At 40.9% G+C, this 17,852-nt stretch overlaps 1 protein-coding gene across 2 annotated transcripts; it reads left to right on the plus strand.

Moving 5' to 3' along the window:
- The first annotated feature begins 826 nt into the window (after positions 1 to 826).
- sh2b1 (SH2B adaptor protein 1) lies at positions 827 to 17,692 on the plus strand. 2 transcript variants are annotated; one of them, XM_051941400.1, is made up of 10 exons: positions 827 to 1,051; positions 4,571 to 6,584; positions 7,032 to 7,133; positions 7,345 to 7,436; positions 7,526 to 7,605; positions 8,599 to 8,754; positions 8,909 to 9,120; positions 10,771 to 10,945; positions 13,158 to 13,248; positions 14,299 to 14,471. In XM_051941400.1, exons 2-10 carry the CDS (start codon positions 4,893 to 4,895, stop codon positions 14,318 to 14,320), a joined length of 2,622 nt encoding a protein of 873 aa, XP_051797360.1. In that variant the 5' UTR covers positions 827 to 1,051; positions 4,571 to 4,892; the 3' UTR covers positions 14,321 to 14,471. The 2 variants fall into 2 exon arrangements, with proteins under 2 accessions (XP_051797360.1, XP_022055641.2); XM_022199949.2 differs by lacking the exon at positions 13,158 to 13,248 and having other exon boundaries at positions 14,299 to 17,692.
- Positions 17,693 to 17,852: the final 160 nt, after the last annotated feature.

Here is a 17,852-nt window from a genome sequence, read left to right on the forward strand (position 1 = left end):
ATCAGGGAGGGAGGCCTGCAGGCAGCTGCAGAGAGCAGGCAGGAAGCACCCAGGGGCCCACAGTGGAGGAGGTGGACTGAAGGGGAACATGGACTCTGGAGCACCGAGACTGTTCAGGATTACAACTTCTGACTTTGGCCCTTTTCTCATTGATGTAAAAATCATAAAGACGCAAAACCCTTCCTTGTAAATATGTTTCATCGGTTCTGAGGTTTAAATCAAAACTAACTTTATATTTTCTGTTCAAATGTTTTTCTATTTGTAATTTAAGACAGTAAAGTTTCTCAAAGTGAAATCTGAATGTTGTTTTCATCTCTGCTCTGCTGGACTGTGCAATAAAGATGAAAAATCATCAAAATAACTGAAGTTGTTTCTGGGTTATATGTGTGTGATTTCAGTCATTAATTTAATTTTTTAATTATGTGTCAGAATTAATCAGCAGAAAAAAAATATTATGAAATTACTATCAGTACATTGAAATGCTTCTTCCAGAAAACAAATTCCCCAATATTATTGCAATAATACATATTAGTGTAAAAGTACCGGGAGGTCTTAAGGTTATCTACTAGCTACCACTAGCTAACAGGTTAGACAACTACTATTAACTTCACTTTAAGCCTCACTTTATAAAGCAGGACAGTAGTAGTTACTGAACATGTGCTGCAGGTGTTCTGGTGGTTCTGGTGCACTGAGGCTGATCTCGGACCCTCAGGACTGAGCTCTGTCCAGTCAGGACGCACCAGCAGCGGGTCGGTCGGTTCTGTGTGGAGGGTTTGGCTGGTTCGGTTCATTCCTCCACATCCAGCTGTTTATAACTGTAGCTGTCAACAACAAGCCGCAACTCTCACTGCCGACCTTCCGAGTATCGCGAGAGCCGCCGGGCAGAGCGAGAAGAACGGGTCCAGGCAAGGCATAGCAATATTCATATTTAGCAACAACAACAACAAGCTTCAGGAGGATGTTTGTTCCGTTATGTGGACTGGAGGGCTGACTACAGGTGTGCCAGCTTCACCTGGAGCCGCGGAGCAGCACGGCGGACTGTGATTTACAGGTAGAACCGACACCACACGCTGCGCTGGACCAATATTGATAGCTGGGTTTATTAATAGCTAGCTAGCTGGCTAACGGTTAGCTTAGCTCGCAAAGAATCTTTGGCGTTAGCTGCAGTCGGATGATTCAATATGTGCTCATCTCAGCGACAATTAGAGCCCGAAAAACACCTGCACAGTACCGCAGGTGGCGAATAAAAGGAGTAACGAACCGCAGCTTTGTGAGCAACCCTAACCTGGCTTGCCATTGTTAGCTAGCTAGCGTCTTTAAAGAAAGCTGAATGAGCAAGACTCACACATTGCCTGCTAGTTCGTGTTAGCAGCTAACGAGTGAAGCGAGTTTATCTCATATTTATGTCACTTAACTCTGCTTTAACGTTCATTACCTGCACATAGTAACGATCAGTCTTATAAAGTGGTGGAAGAGGTATTTACAGTCTTTGTTTAAGGAAAAGTACCAACAACACACTGTGAAAATATTCAGCTACCAGTAAAACAAGCATTATCGACTAAAGTTACTTTAACTATTTATTAATGGCAGAAATGTGTGTGAATTTCAGTCATTTATATTTGAGTTTAAATTGCCCAACTTGAAAATTAGAATTTGCACCACAAAATTAGAATCAATATTGTTTTAACTTGGGTAACTGCAGTAAAATTGAATTTAAAATGCAGGCTTATATTTATTGTCTAACTTTTCTCTATTTTCCTGTTCATCCTCTCATATGTTCACTGAAGGAAATTAAATTTTCTTTAAGAAAAAAACTTAGATGAAAACGAGTTGATCTAAAAAATATGTCACTGAACTCTGCTTAAAGATTTCCTACTTGTGGTTAGTCATGGTTAATCTGTTTTACAGTGGTGGGAAAAGTAGAAGTGAAAGTAAGAGCAACACACTGTGAAGATACTCTGTTCCAAGTAAAATAAATATTATCCAATCAAGGTATTTGAACTATTTCTAAGGGGAGAAACATGTCACTAGAAACTGAATTTGAATCATTCTAATCGAATTTTATTTGTCTAACTTGAAGAGCCATATTAACAAATTATATACAAACCACACAATCTGACTTTATGTTGTTTAATTTGAATAAGTGCAGTTAAATTGAGTTCAGTTAACACATGAAGCGAGGTGATCTAAAATGTATGCGATTCATGGGTGCTTTAACATCCACTATTTGCCACTAGTAATGGTCAGCCTGTTTTAGAGTGGTGGAAGAAGTATTTACAGTCATTATTTAAGTAAAAGTACTAGCAATGCACTGTGAAAATACAAAGCTACAATTAAAACAAATATTATCCATTAAAGTTACTAAATAATTCCATGTGACTGAAATATGTTCAGCTAGAAACTGAGTTTTATTCATTTATATTTAAATTTGTATTCAAACCACAAAATTGCAATCTGTATTGTTTCACCTGGATAACTGCAGTAAAACTGAATTTGAACTGCGGACTCTTATTTGTTGCCTCTCTTACATACAAGCCCCGTCCACATGAAGACGAAACGAAGTCTAAACGCATAAGTTTCTTGCCGAATCTGCGTATCATCCACACAAAGACGGCATTTTGGGGGTCTGTAAACGATCATTTTTGAATGAAACGGGTTCCAGAGTGGAAAGATTTTGAAATGCCGTTTACGCAGCTCCGTGTGTACGGGTGATCTGCTGCTTTTCAGAAACGCTTGCGTCATAGTTTCGTATCTTCATTGACACGCATGCGCTACACGCGCCATGACAACAACAATGGCGGCGTACAGTGTAGCAAATGTGCTGATGAAGCTCTCTGTTTACAACTTTTGCCGCAAGTGCGCATGCCCACAGTTTTTTATTTCTTCTGTTTGCGCATTTCCGTCATATCGTTACAGTGCCCCTAGAGGTCTGGCTTGTGTTTTACAGCGTTTCCATGCGTATCGAGTGCATTCGTGTAGACGCACACAATTTCTGAGACGCCTTCGTTTTTACGGCGATCGTTTTTGAAACTTAAGCGTTTCGTCTTCGTGTGGACGGAGCCACAGTTTTCTGTTTTTCCTTACTCTTGTTTACTCAACTTAATTGGATCCTCAGTCAGAAAACATTTGCAGTGTTGGAAGAAGTATTTACAACCTTTAAGTAGAAGTGCTACTGACAAAACACTGTGGAAATACTCAGCTACCAGTGAAACAAGTATTAACCCCTAAAAGGCACTTGAAGTATTTTATAAATCCAGAAATATGTGCCACTGGTAACTGAATTTTTATCATTCATTTTGCCATTTATTCGAATTTGAACCACACAATTGAAATCTGTTACTACAAAAAATCTTGAATTTGAATTACAGAGTAATATTTGATACATATCTTACTTATATTTTCCCATTTATCCTTTGACATTTTCACTGAATGAAACAAAATTTATATTTGAAGTCTTCCTACATTAAATAAAATGCATATTATCCTCCCAAACCCGCTGTAAAAATAGAAAGAATTGTCGGCGGTCCTTTTATGAATCCCGTGTAACGTGAAATTGTCTCTGGAAAAGGAACAAAATCTAACCTTAAAATTTTAAAAAATTTCATTAGAGTTACTTATTGCACATGTCCCATATAAGAAAATGCTAAAAAATGAATAAACCATTTGCAACCGATTGTGTTGAAAAAGAAATAATCTGAGTTTTAAAGTAAACTGCAGGCTGGTTTTCCACAGAGAGACTGAGAGGAAAATCAAAACTAATGAATCAATAAAATAAATACGGTGGACAGAGGAGCAAGTTGTTGGAAGATACAGTCAGCATGGTGAAACATCTTTTTACAGTTGATGAGCAGAGTAGAGAGGAAAAGTATAGAGAGGAAAATAACTACAGTATGAGGATACAAAACAACTGCAAAGAGATAAAATTGTACCAAAGAGACACAAAACAACAAAAGTGAGGCATAAAATGGCAAAATGAGACAAAAAACGGACACAAAATGACAGAAGGGAAACAAAACATTCCAAAAATCAGACACAAAACAACAGAAAAGCGAGAAACATAAATCTACAAATATCTAAACTATGTGAAGCCTCCATTTTTTCCGGTGTTGGTAGCAAAAGCAGCACATTTCTGAGTTCTCTCTCCTTTTTCATGTTGTTCTGTTTCCATAGAGGTGCAGGACTTTAGATTGAAAAATGAACCACAGCAAAGAAAATTGAACTGCAGTGAAAAATAAAACAAGGGCAGATAACCCCCATTAACTGCTGCACAGAAGCAGGGTTACAATATTTAGTTTTTCTGCTTGTAAAGTGAAAAAATACTGGATAATATCATCAGACGACTTGAAGAACTCTGTTTAGAATGAGCCATGGGAGTGCATCTGCATTAATACATTTTACAAATTGAAAAACCAGATTCAGAGGGTTAAAATCCATCCTTTTACCACAAATTCCTCTTAATTTAGCGTATTTCTGATTTATTTTTGCTATCCTGTCCTAACCCACATGTTTCTATATTGGAAGTTTGCACAGAGTTTTTATTGCAGATGAATTTAAAGTTTGTGTTTTGCAGGATGTGGCTTCGTTCCTCTGGATGTCCGACAGACGCTGAAGAAGAGGCAGACCTTCTGAATCATCAAACCTTCAGTTTACTGTCTGACTGAAACTGGATTTTCTCGCTGAAACGATTAAATTTCCTAAAATAATGTAGCAAACGGCTCGGCCTTGGAGACATCTGACCTCTGTTCAACCCTCGCATGGGTTCGGTGCATCGTGTTCTAACTGTTGTCGACGGGGCTTCGTTTCATACCCTCCTGTCAATGATCAGCCCGATGGTCCGTGTTTGCTGCCGTCATTTAGTCCAGCTGTGTTTGATTTGACGGATCTGTAGGAGGATGAACGGCTCTCTGTTGACTCCGCCCAGCCCGAGGGCGGCGAACTCCTCCCCTTTGCCCCCATCTCCCTCCCCCTCTCCATCCCCTCCCTCCCCCTCTCTGCTGCCCCTGTCACCCCGGCCTCCTCCCCTCCCTCCCCTGGTGAGCCCCCCACCCCAGGCTCACCCGTCCTCCCTGTCCGACACCCCCACGCCGTCCCCCTCGCCCTGCCTGAGCTGGACCGAATTCTGTGAGCTTCACGCCCGAGTAGCGGCCGGAGACTTTGCTCGCCACTTTCGGGCTTTCCTCCTGGAGAACCCGCACTACTCCACGGACTCAGCCGCCGCCTTCTGCCGGCGCTTCACCGACCGCTTCGTGCGTCACTTCCAGAGTGAGCTGGAGGGGGCGCTACCGCCGAGCTGCGCTTCTGGGAGGGACGAGATGGTGAGCTGGGCTCCCCAGTCTGATGCTACTTCGCTGGAAGAGGAAGCGGTGTCGCCACTGTCAGCGACTGGGGCGGCAGTCCTCCCACCGTCGAACGCCATGCGGGCCTCGTCCAAACCGGCACCGACACGGTTGGTGCTGGAGAACCGCAGTGGGGACAGGTTCCAGGACTCGTACGCCCACGGCCAGGTGCTGCCTCCGTCTTCGTCGTCATCATGCTGCTCCTCAGTGGGAGGAAACAACGGCCGGCGTGAGGAGAGGGCCACCATGATGGCCCCTGGCAACGGGGAGGCGCCGGTGGAGGAGGAGGAGGACAGCTGGCTTGGTGTGGCGTCGGTTGGGGAAGACGTCGAGCCAGAAGACCGGGAGGCGGAGTCCTTGGAGGTGGACAGTGCCGACCCCTCCCACACTCCTCAGATCACGCCCTCCTCTGTCACTCCTCCGCCCGGATCCAAAGGTAACGGTACACCCAACTCCTCCAAAAACAAACTGAAGAAACGCTTCTCGCTGCGCAGCGTTGGTCGCAGCGTTCGCGGCAGCGTCCGAGGAATCCTGCACTGGAGGAGCTCCTCCAGCGACTCGGCCCAGAGCCAGCTGCCCTCCAGCTACAGCTACACCATGGGGGTGCAGGACGCTATGGGTTCTTCCTCAAAGAGGAACTCTGGTACGCAGCCTCCAACGCCCACCTCCTCCATGCCGGTGTCCCTGTCCATGCCCCTCTCCCTGCCCCACTCCTCCTCCTCCTCGCTACCGCCTTCGTCCTCCAGCAGCGCCACCTCCCTGTCGCTGTCGGAGGCGGCCCGGGACCGCCGGCGGAGCAACGGCGAAGGAGGCGAGAAGGAGAAGTGGAGCCATCGTCTGGAGAAACTCCGGCTGTCCCGATCCCCTCCACCCGTCCTCACCCCGACCGCCACCGGCGCCGCCTCCACGCTGCCCCCGAGCAGCGCCGCCGCCATGGGTCCTCCCAGGAAGGTGGGCCGACTGGTCCGGGAGGGCGGAGTCAGCGTCAGCTCATCCAGCGACGAGCTGAGCGGCAGCCACGGCTTCTCCGGATTCTCCTTCGGGCTGCTGCATCACGGCACCGACAACAACAACGCCGCCTCGGCTTCTGCAGCTCAGGCAGGTCCGGTGCAGCCGCTGGCCAGCGGAGGAAACGTTCCCTGGAGGGGAGGACGCTGGCATAAATGTCGGCTGGTCCTCCGAGAGCGAGACCGAGAGGGCGGCGAGCGTGGAGAGGAGTACTATCTGGAGTTCTTCATTCCACCAAAAGTAGGAGCCTTTAACTCTCCGCTCAGGTTTTCTTAAACGTCCCCAAAATGACCGTTTATCTGTTAAAGTATGGTTTAACTTTACTAGTTATCTCTGATGTGCTATGCAGAAAAAAACCCCAAAACTGAACTTAAAATGGTGACATTTCATAACAATCACTTATTTCCACATGTCTTGTATAATAAATTGTTTGCACCAGATTACATGAAAAACTAAAATTCTTGACTATGATGAACAGTCAGGTGACAAACATTCTGGGACTGTTGGATTGAACTGCAGACAGTGTAAACATAAAGTAGAGAGTACATAAACATGAAAACCATTTGAAAACTCCATGTTCTATGAATACAGCTCTGATTATAATTATTAATTACCACTATCCTGATGAGTAACTGTGGCTGCTGGACTTTATGTAATTAAATAGGGAGTCTCTGTTTTCATCCTCAGTCCTCGAAGCCTCGGCTGACCGTCCCCTGCTGCTCCATCGTGGACGTGAGGAGCACCACAGCGCTGGAGGTCCCAGACAAGGAGAACACCTTCCTGCTGCAGGTAAACTCACCTGGATCTCAGTCTGAGCAGCAACACAGAACTGTTCTGGTTCTGTTGCTCTCCTGCTCTACTTTCTCTGAACGCTTAATGTCTGACCTTCCTGCTGTAGCACACATCACGTTATTAGACATATTTGAACATTTGTTTCTCGTTATGAAAGTTTCTCTGTAGTTTTATTTCATATTAACTCATTAGAACTTGTTGTTCTCAGCTGGACGGACCGACTCAGTACGTGATCGAGACCAGAGACGCTGTCCAGATGAGAGCTTGGCTGAGCGACATCAGGAACGGCATCTGTCTCAGGTAACCACTCACCTGGCTGCAGCAGGTGTCTGACGCTGCCTCTACATCAGCTGTGAAGGGCTGAAGGTAACTTTAACTTTGTTCCACAGTGAGCAGGAGGATGCCGAAGGTGTTTGTGGTCCGTTAGACGTCAGCGGGACGCCTGAGATCGGAGATCGACTCTCACAAGGTCAGTCTGGTTTTTTTTTGTGTTTTTTTTTAAGGTTGTTTTGTGTTGATTTCACTTCTCTTTGGGGTGATTTATTTGTGTGTCTTTGTGCTGATTTTGACCAATAATTTGTGTCTTTTTGTGCCGATTTCACCTCTCTGTGATGATTTTTGGTGCAATTTTGTGTTGATTTTACATCTTTTAATGATATTTTGAACTTTTTGGGATGATTTTGCATCTTTTCACAATTATTTTGGTTCTTAGGTGGTTTTGCATACTGTTGTGGTTTTGTATCTTTTTGTGGTGATTTTGGCTTTTCATGGTGATTTTGTTTATTTTTTGTCGTGATTTTGACTCTGTAATAATGTGATGCCTTCCTGATTTTGTGTGTTTCTATTGTGGTTTTACGTCTGTTTTTGTGGTGATTTTGCTCCTTTTTGCGTTTATTTCACCTGTTTGTGGTGCCTTTTGTGGTGATTTTGCTTTTTATTTTGGTTTTGTGTCTTTTTGTGGTGATTTTGTGGCCTTATGTGGTGATTTTATCTCTCTTTGTGTTGATTTTTATATCCATTTGTGGTGATTTTGCACCTTTTTACACCAATTTTGTGCCTTTTTTTGTAATAATTTTTCTGTTTTTTGTGGTGATTTTGCATCTTTTTGTGGGTGATTTTTGTTTTTGGCGCTTGATTTGGGGTGGTTTGGCATCTTTTTTTGGGGTGACTTTGACAATTTGTTTTTGCATTTTTTGGTGGTCATTTCGAATCTTTTTGCAGATTTTTATTTTGCTGTCTGTCTTTAGTTGTGGTTTTGTGTCTTTAGTGGTGATTTTATGCCCTCTTGTAATGTTTTTTGTGTTTTTTTTTTTTTTTCTTTTGGTTTGGAGATGCCCAAACCTGTGGACTCTTTGTGAACTGATCAGTGTCTCCTGATTTATTTAAGATTTTCAGTTTTTGCAATCGGCATCATTTCATTCTGTAATAATCATTTCTGTAACTGTCTTCTTGTTGGTTTCAGTGTGTTATGGAGGTATCGGAGGCTCGTCTCCCCTCATGGATCCTCTCCCACCAGAGCTGCCGCCTCGAGCTCCTCTCGACGAACCAGACGGCAGGCTTCTCGGCGGAGGCGGAGCCAGTCTGGGAACGCCGTTCGCTGAGACGCCGGATGCTACAGGTAAATGCGATCCAGATGTTAAAGTGAAATGTAAGATTCATCGACAGGGCTGCTGAGACTTCTCTTTGTCCTCTCTGTTAATGAAAACTCCATGTATTCTGCTTATTTACTCATTCTGCATTTAAAGCCTGACCTGTCTGCTTCACCTGTGCAGGTTCCTTCCTGTTCTCGGAGGTGACGGCGGCAGAGACGGTGGAACATCCTCTCAGCGAGTGTCAGTGGTTTCACGGCACTCTGTCGCGCCTCAAAGCCGCTCAGCTGGTTCTGGCTGGAGGCCCGGCGAGCCACGGAGTCTTTCTGGTTCGTCAGAGCGAAACCCGCCGTGGAGAATACGTCCTCACCTTCAACTTCCAGGGCAAGGCCAAGGTGAGTCCAGGTGGAGCTCTGAGTGGAGGGAAGCAGGAAAATAAGCGAGGCATTTTTAGCTGTCATTTCACTTTATTTACCTCTGTATAACTGCCAGCATTCATTTTTACTGTTCTTTTCTAGTGTTATTTTAGCTTACTTATATAATATACAGACTGTTTATATGCAGCATGTGATGATTATTATTACTGTAATAGTAAGACAATTTTCTTAATAAACTTTTACATTACTGGAGCTATAAAATGCCAGAAAATACAAAGAAATGCACATTATGAAAAATTTTAGGTGACCACTCCGTTAAATACAAAATTGACTTTTACGTGGATTTTTTTGATCAGGGGTGTCAAACTCATTTTAGTTCATTTTAGTTCAGCCCAATGTGATCTCAAGTGGGCCAGATCAGTAAAATCACAGCATATTAACTTATAAATAACCACAACTCCAGATATTTCCTTTGTTTTAGTGCTAACAAAAAGTATGTTATGAAAATGTTCACGTTTAAGGAATTATCTTTTTCCAAAATATCATGAACAACCTGAAATTTCTTAAGAAAAATAAATTCAATTTCAATAATATCATGCCTCAGTTTATCATTTACACATTACAACTTACAGATCACAGAGTGTCTACAAAGGAACAAAACATTTAGTCACAGGTATCTGGAACTGAATGATGTAGTATTTTACTATATGACAAAAAACCAGCAAAAACAAGACAAAATATTTCAACAATGAGACACAAAACAGCAAAAAGGAGAAACAAAATGACAAAAAAATTAGACTAACGAGACGACATGAAACAAGAGACAAAAAAATTGGACAAAATGTTACAAAGCGACAAACGAGACAAAAAAATGACACAAGCGTTTAACAAAACGACCAAAAAGTTAAACAAAACAACAAATAAAGCAAAACACAAAATGACAAAAATGAGACAAAAAACACAAGCAAGACAAAAAGGAAACAAAACGACAAACGGTAAACAAAATGACAAAAACGGGAGACAGACAACAAGTCAAGCAAAAAAAAGACAAAAAAACAAGGAAAAATATTACAGAAATGAGAAACAACATGACCATAAAAGAGACTGACGACATGACACGAAACAAAGGGACAAAAAAATTGGAAAAAAGTTACAAAGCGGCAAAAAATGACAAAGGCGTGAAAAAAGATACACAAATCAATTAATACAGCAAAACACAAAATGACAAAAATGAGACAAAGAACATAAAAACGTGAGACAAACGACAAGAAAAGACAAAAAACACAACAAAATATTACCAAAATGAGACGCAAAATGACAAATAGTAGTTTACTTTATGATCAAAGCAACTTGTCACGGTCTAGAAAATTTACAAATTGCAATTAATTCCTTCTCTGTATCAATCTGTGCCGGATTGGATCCTGTGGAAGGCCGGTTTTGGCCCATGGGCCACGTATTTGACACCCCTGCTGTACATGAACCATTTCTTCTGCTGTTTGTATCATCTGTAAATCTCTATGCTGATGACTCTATTTTATACTGTTGAACCAACTTCATACAACCAGCCTTTCTAATGATGTTGAGAATGATGGTCCTACATCTGGAACCTGGTTCCTCAGAGGAACATTCCAGGTTTTAAGTCATAAATCCTCCTTTGATTTCCTGCAGCACCTTCGTCTGTCCCTGAACGAGGACGGTCAGTGTCGAGTTCAGCACCTCTGGTTTCAGTCCATCTTCGACATGCTGGAACACTTCCGGGTGCATCCGATCCCGCTGGAGTCCGGCGGCGCCTCCGACGTCACGCTCATCAGCTTCGTGGGCGCCACCGCTGTTCGCCAGCCAGGTACAGACATGACGACACTGATTTAACAGGAAGTAGTTCCCCTTCATAACTTCAGATTCTGAGTTTCTCAGCTCTCAGGTTTAAGGGAAGTTATCACAGTCAGATTTTTGATGTTTTCGTTGACTTCTGTAATCAAATTTCAAAAAAAGATCAATTATAAACTGCCCTGTAAAAAAAATGTTGATTTTTACGGTAAAATTCCGGCAGCTGTGGTTTCCAGAATGCTACCCTAAAATTATAGTACAAGTTTTCTACATTTATGGTAAAGAAATTTATTAATATTGTTGATTTTAGGTTTAAAAAAAGTGCTTCATTCCGTAAAAAAAGTTTTAACCTTTAAAAATTTGAAAATTTACATGAAAATACTATATAAATTTAAGTTTGTGTAACTTATTAGAAATATTGCAGCATTTTCCCATTATCAGCACAACAGTTAGTGTATTTAACATGAAACATGTAATTTTAGCGAAAACTGTGGTTAAAGCTGTCAGAAATATTAAAGCGTATGTCCGTTTACACAAAAGTGTCAAACTCTGTTTTTTACATGTAAAATAATGCAGAAATTGCCATGTTACTTGTTATAAATTATAAATTGAAGCATGTTTTCATTACCAGTACAACAATATGTACATTTAACTGAAAAAAAATGTGTTCTTTTTGAGAATTAAATGCAAAAATTATAGTATTGTTATCAATATTGCTGCATTTTTCCATTAAAACTGTGCAGGAGTCTGGAAATGTATATTTTCAAGAGAAAAAAAATCTAAATAACACACTTTTCTCCTGATTAACCTATTTAAAGTGATTCATTGTTAAATAAACTGCATAAAACAGTTTTAGAGTTTACAGATTTTTACTGTTATGGATTGACAGTTTTTCATCGTAAAATACCAAACATTTTTACAGTGTATATTTTTATGTCAGGATCTCAATCAGGAGCCGTGTTTATATTTAGTTGTGTTTTGAGGGAGAGTTATTGTAAGGATCTTTTATCACATATTTTCTAAAGCTTGTATTTAGCCTGAGGATTGATTGTTTTATTGGTGGTGTCGGTATGAACCACGTGGATTACCTCTGAGGTGCCGAGCTGAAAACAAATCCATTAAATATCATTATCTGTGTGCATCTGCATGCTTTTACATACACACTGCATGATCTACCATCTCCACAGGTCCTATTAGCCACGTGTTTTTTCCATTTTACTCCATGAAGTGAACATTTAACTTGTCTGTGGCTTTTCTTTTATGAGTCAGAACCAGATGTTGGAAGCGAGTGACCATCAAAAATGTCAAATTTGTCTGTGTTAAAGAAGAATTCCATCTCAGATCATCAGCGGCCTTCTGCTTGACGGCCTCTGGTTTACAGTTTTTGTCATAAAATGGATATTTAAAATGATATCTGTGAAATATCAAATATTGTAAATGTTTTTTTTTTTAATTGCCCATTGACTAATTTTCAGCAGGTTTTTTCTGTTTGAACAACAATATCTGAGGAACTATTGAAGATAAAAACCAGAATTTTTCACTGTTATTTCTCATCATGTCATTGATTCAGAATCTGTGATTTTAGACAAGTTGATCAAATAACCTCTGAAAAAAATGAAGCTGTCCTGAGAAGTCACATCTCTCAGCACATTAACATAAGAACTGATATTTTCTCAACCACATGTAGCTGCACGTCACATTAATACAAAACTAAACATACAGAATAGTTTCAATATGAAATATTTGGTCAGAAATGAAAGGAAAAACCGATTGAGCAGGTTTGATAAGTTATTGGTAGATAGTCTTATCCAAGTAAAACAGAGATGTGGAGTTCCAAACTGCTATTTTAAATGTTACAGAATCATCATCATGATGAGAAATATCAGTGAAAAATTTAGGTTTTTGTCTTTAATAGTTCCTCAGATATTGTTGTTTAAACAGACTCAAATTTCAACTCGAGAAGAAACCTGCTGAAAGTGAGTCGACAAGGAATTGTTTTGACAATTATTTGATATATGAAGCTAAAATTTCACAAATATCTTTATAGATGTCTGTATTTTATGATCTAAAACTTGAGACAAATCAGGAGGAATGGGTTTTTGATGATTTGAGATGATTTAGTGCTGCAACAAGACGTCGCCTGGCTTCCTGCTGCCTGCTGTGTGTGCCGCTGTTCTGACCTCTCTGTTGTTGTTGTCTTGTTGTATCCGTTGGCTCGTCCTTTGCAGGCCGCGACAGGGCGGGCAGTCGGCCAACAGTCTGTGATGTCATCACCACGCGCCATCCCGACTCTCCATCAACCCCCATCTCTGACTGTGTGTAAGTGAGACCGGACTCTGTGAGCGTGGCAGCGAGCGACTGAGGTGGTTTAGCTTCTGCCCACCGACACACTGATCATTTTTAATCAGCTTTTCATTATTTATTTCAGCTTTTTGTTTTTTTTAGTGCAGGTGTGGTCATGTGACGCTTTGGAGCCAATCCGTCTGCTCTGTGCAAACACTGCCTGCAGTTCAGCCGAAAAGTCTCTGAATTTTTGTAATGTGATTGTTGGTTGCAGCTGAGCCGCAAACAATTTTTCGTTTTTCACAGAATCTTCTTAATGTGAACTGTTTATTTTTCGCAACTTTTTAAACAAAAGTTTCACAAACAGTTCACCCGACAATCATACATGATTACTTTAATATATGTTGAAGATTCTTTTTGATAACTGGTGTAATTTTACAGATAATATGCTAATTTTAAGCCTAGATTTGGTTGTTATTCCAGACAAAAGTAAAAGTCACGCGTGATCTGGGCTGTAAAAAGCATCAGTTTTTACAGTTTATGGCTAATAAATCGTGAAATTTTGCAAAACAAAAAAATAACCTGCCAGGAGCTTCCTGGTTACAGTGAGTAACGCAGAAGTTTTTTTGCAGAAACAGTTATTTTTATTTTTAGCGATCGTCCAAAGAGCATCTGGTTATTTAGACATGTATAGTAAAATGGCTTTCATTAGATATCATGATTTTAAGCACAGATTTTTTTGTTTTTAAATCATCTTCATTTTTGGCAATTTTTCAAAACGAGATGTGAAAATTTTCTTTTTCTGGCAGATAGTCACATTTTGATGGTTTTTAAGGAAAACAAACATGCATTTGAAACCTGCTGGTGGGTTTTATACATGGAGCTCAGAATCAGCAGTTATTCATGTGTGAGTGTGTTTGAATCCGACGTCCTCCATGACTTCTATGGACTGCACGACCGCTGACTTCCTCCACTGAACACTCCGCTCACGGCCATATTGTCTGCTTCCCTCCAACGCTGTCTTCACCTCCTCTTCCTTCTCCATTTGTTCACACTTTTCTCTCCTTCTCCTGTCTTTCCTCTCAGACTTGACCAGCAGACCCCGTAGCCCTCCCCAGCCTCCTCCGCTGCCACCGGGACGACCGCCGCCACCGACTCCCCCTCAGGAGAGGGGCGCTGAGACTGAGCCTGGAGCTGGAGGAAGTGGAGGAGGAGTAGGAGGAGCTGCTGCCGCCGTGGCAACAATGGCGACTGCTGGAGGAGCAGGAGGAGGCAGTGGAGGCAGCAGCGGAGGAGGCAGTGGAGGAGGCGTGGAGGACTGGGAGGAGAGGGACACTCCTCTCCGCCAACTGGAAGCTGTGGAGGGGGAAGAGAGGGACGGAGCAAGGGCCCCCCGAGCCATCGATAACCAGTACTCCTTCTTCTGATGAAGGTCGAGGGATAAGGAGGAGGAGGAGGAGGAGGTGTATGTGTGTTTGTGTGTTTGTGCGAGTGAAAGCGAGATTGGATGAGGCGGCGTACATCATAGTCATTCATAACCAGTATTTTTATTTTATTAGCAAGGAGGAGTTAAAGTACTAACACTATACGAGAGAGAGAGAGAGAGCGCCTGCAGCTGAGCAGCTTCATGACACTAAACTAGCCCAACATTTCCTTTTAGCCAGATAAGCTTTGTTTTTGCCGGGATGCCAGCAGACCCCGATACCTCACCACGGTCCACGCTAGCCAGAGGCCAAACACTCTTGACAGACATTTCTACTGCGGCGAGCAGACCCACAGTGTTACGCTATCACTGAACCAAACTCTGTTTAAAAGCTGCATTTAGTTGTTGCATCTTTTGTGTAACCATCAAGCAAATTTATAAACAACTTTGTTGCAAAAAACTTAGCCAGATGGGCTGAATAGTGTTGTCAGAGAGGAGTGCTATAGGCTACGTTAGCTGTAATAAAGAATATAGAAGAATCCTAAAACAAAATCAATCATTTACCAAGTACTAAAACGCCTTTAAATCTACAAAACTTTGTCAGTCTCAAAGCTGTAAGCCTCAATCAGGGACGTTTCTTTAAATTTTGGTATTTCCATTAGCTATAGGCTATGTTCGCTGTAATAAAGAGTGTAGAAGAAGCCTAAAACAAAATAAATAATTTGCCAATTGGTAACACACCTTTAAACTAACAAAACTTTGTCAGTCTGCAAAGCTGTAAGCCACAATAAGGGACGTTTCTTCAAATTTTGTCATTTCCATTACCTTTTTCGAATTCAATATTGCATTTTCTTTCTTGCAGCACACATCAAATTAATTTCACATGTATAGAAAGATGCAGCTACTGACTCTGTGTCCACATGATCCAAGTATAACATTGCTAATTAAGGTTGTTTTGAGGGTGTTCTTCAATAAACAAAAGAGGACCGAGTATCGAACCTTGAGGAACTCCATTGGTTGTTCTATGGTTGCTAATAATTGTAAGATATTTCCTGTATTCTAAACAGAAAAAGTATATTTGGTATGTCATAGTTTCATAACATGGAGTGATTATGTTTTCTCTAAAATTGGCAAGTTAAGGGTAGAAATAAAGTAACTTCAGAAATAACTTTCACTAGAAAACATTAATAGAAACAGGATCTTTCCAAAAAACATCCTGAATATCACAAAAATTGCTTGTTTTACGTGTTTTTTCTAAAAAGCAGTGATGAGCTTCATGGGCGATGATCTGCTCCGTTTATTACAGCAAATGTAGCTCATAGCACCACCTTGTGACAACACTACACAGCATGTTCCTGTAGGTTATAAAGTCTTAAAGTCAAAGACAGCATTAATACATTACCCTTAATACTTTTTTACAGTCATGTCATTTTGAAGAAGCTGGAAACACCAAATCGACACGTGAAATGTGAATTTAAAATCCACGATAAACACAATGTGTGACTGAATGTATATGACTGATAATAATATGAACACTAATGGTACGATCACATGTCGGCTGCAGATGTTTCCAAGCAACAGTTGAGACATTTCTGAAGTTTTAATGGTACAAACTGAGTATCTGGTCAGTTTGATTTCAAACACTGGAGCAGAAAAAAACTATTTCATCCTCTTACCTCAACAGAGTGAAACACAGACAGATTTACCTGCAGATGAACTCGATTGGCTTGATTCTCATAAATGGTTCTTAAAATGTTGGAGTCAGTGGCCATGTTTTCATTTAGTTGTCCAGTATATTTGAAGCGTTTGGCTTCTGTTGATTTCCATTAGAAAAGCTAAACTGTCTAATTTGGTGAAGGCTACTTGAGAAATTTTTGACTTGGGTCTAATGGAAGATGGAAAATACTTTTTCTGCAATAAGTTCTGAATGACATTAAACATGGCCGACACCAGCTGACATAAAAGAGTCATTACAACTTTCCAGATTGAAAACAATTCTTTTTTTTCTCTTACTTACAAAGTTTTTTCATTTCTTTTTTTCGAGGGTTTTTTATTATTAGAAACCACTGAATATGGCATGGAGTTCCTCATGGCTCATGTCTCAGTCCTCTTTTATTTCAACAAAAACGCTTCCCGACAATGACTTCTTAAAGATTGGCTGTAAAATCTTTAAAAATGATTCATGTTTTCTATGCTGGACGTGTGTTGACTTGAAGAAAAACCTTCCATTGCGTTAAAATGTCAGATTTTTAAAAATAAGTTTGGTTCGTAGTGTGCAGTAGTTTGGGTCTGCAGCCAGCAGCAACATTTACCTCAGTAAACTCAGCAGCATCGTTCAGTGTAAATGTCTCTCTCTTTCTCTTTTCTCTCTGACTCAAACAAACTGGGAGCTGTTTCAGAGAGGAATTATTGATGACACCAATAAGAATGGCAGAAATAATAATAATAATAATAATGACGGTCAGAATAATAGTATTAATTTTATTTGTTTTTACGACACCTTTTTATTTTGTATGCTTACTCCATGTAACACTTGTTCCGACTCCATCTTGTAATTCAAATGTCTTTGTGCCTTTTTTATTTTTGGGATAAAAAGAAGGAAAAAAAGCTATATAAGATTTGCTATGAGGCCTTTATTGTGAAGGCGACGAGTATCCCTGTTTTCACGCTGTCTTCTCCTCCTCAGCCTCATCCTGCATTCATCGAGGGTAAAAAAAAAAAGAAAAAATATAGCAGAAAATGTCAATGAAAATACCTACTTTTTCTACTTGTGCCTTTCTGTGTCTGTCGTCTCGGCCTGCATCAGTTCTGGAGCTCAGTCACCTCTACCGGTCTTTTCTTTGCTCATGTATTCGTCTATATGCACCCCCCCCCGGTCATCATGTTCTGTGTCATTTTCTCAGTTTCAAAACTCTGTGCCTTTCTCTGTCTCTTTTCTCTCTTTGCTGGGACCGTGTGTTGAGGCCGGACAGCATCGCCTGTCCAGCCTGTGTGGTTAGTTTCAGGTACTACATTGAATTTAATGATAATGATATAATATAAATATAGTGAAACATAGCAGTTGGTGTGTTGGTCTTTTTTCTGTGCTCAATTAGCTGTAAATCACATCGTATCGGTCTAAATTTGTGTTTAAGGACGACAGTAACGCCATAAAATCTCTTAATTCCAGCTTCCAAGGACAAAAATATTCAAGGTGTTAAAGATAAAGCCATGAATC

The sequence above is a fragment of the Acanthochromis polyacanthus genome, chromosome 21 (assembly GCF_021347895.1).
Source record: "Acanthochromis polyacanthus isolate Apoly-LR-REF ecotype Palm Island chromosome 21, KAUST_Apoly_ChrSc, whole genome shotgun sequence".
Lineage (NCBI taxonomy): Eukaryota > Metazoa > Chordata > Actinopteri > Pomacentridae > Acanthochromis > Acanthochromis polyacanthus.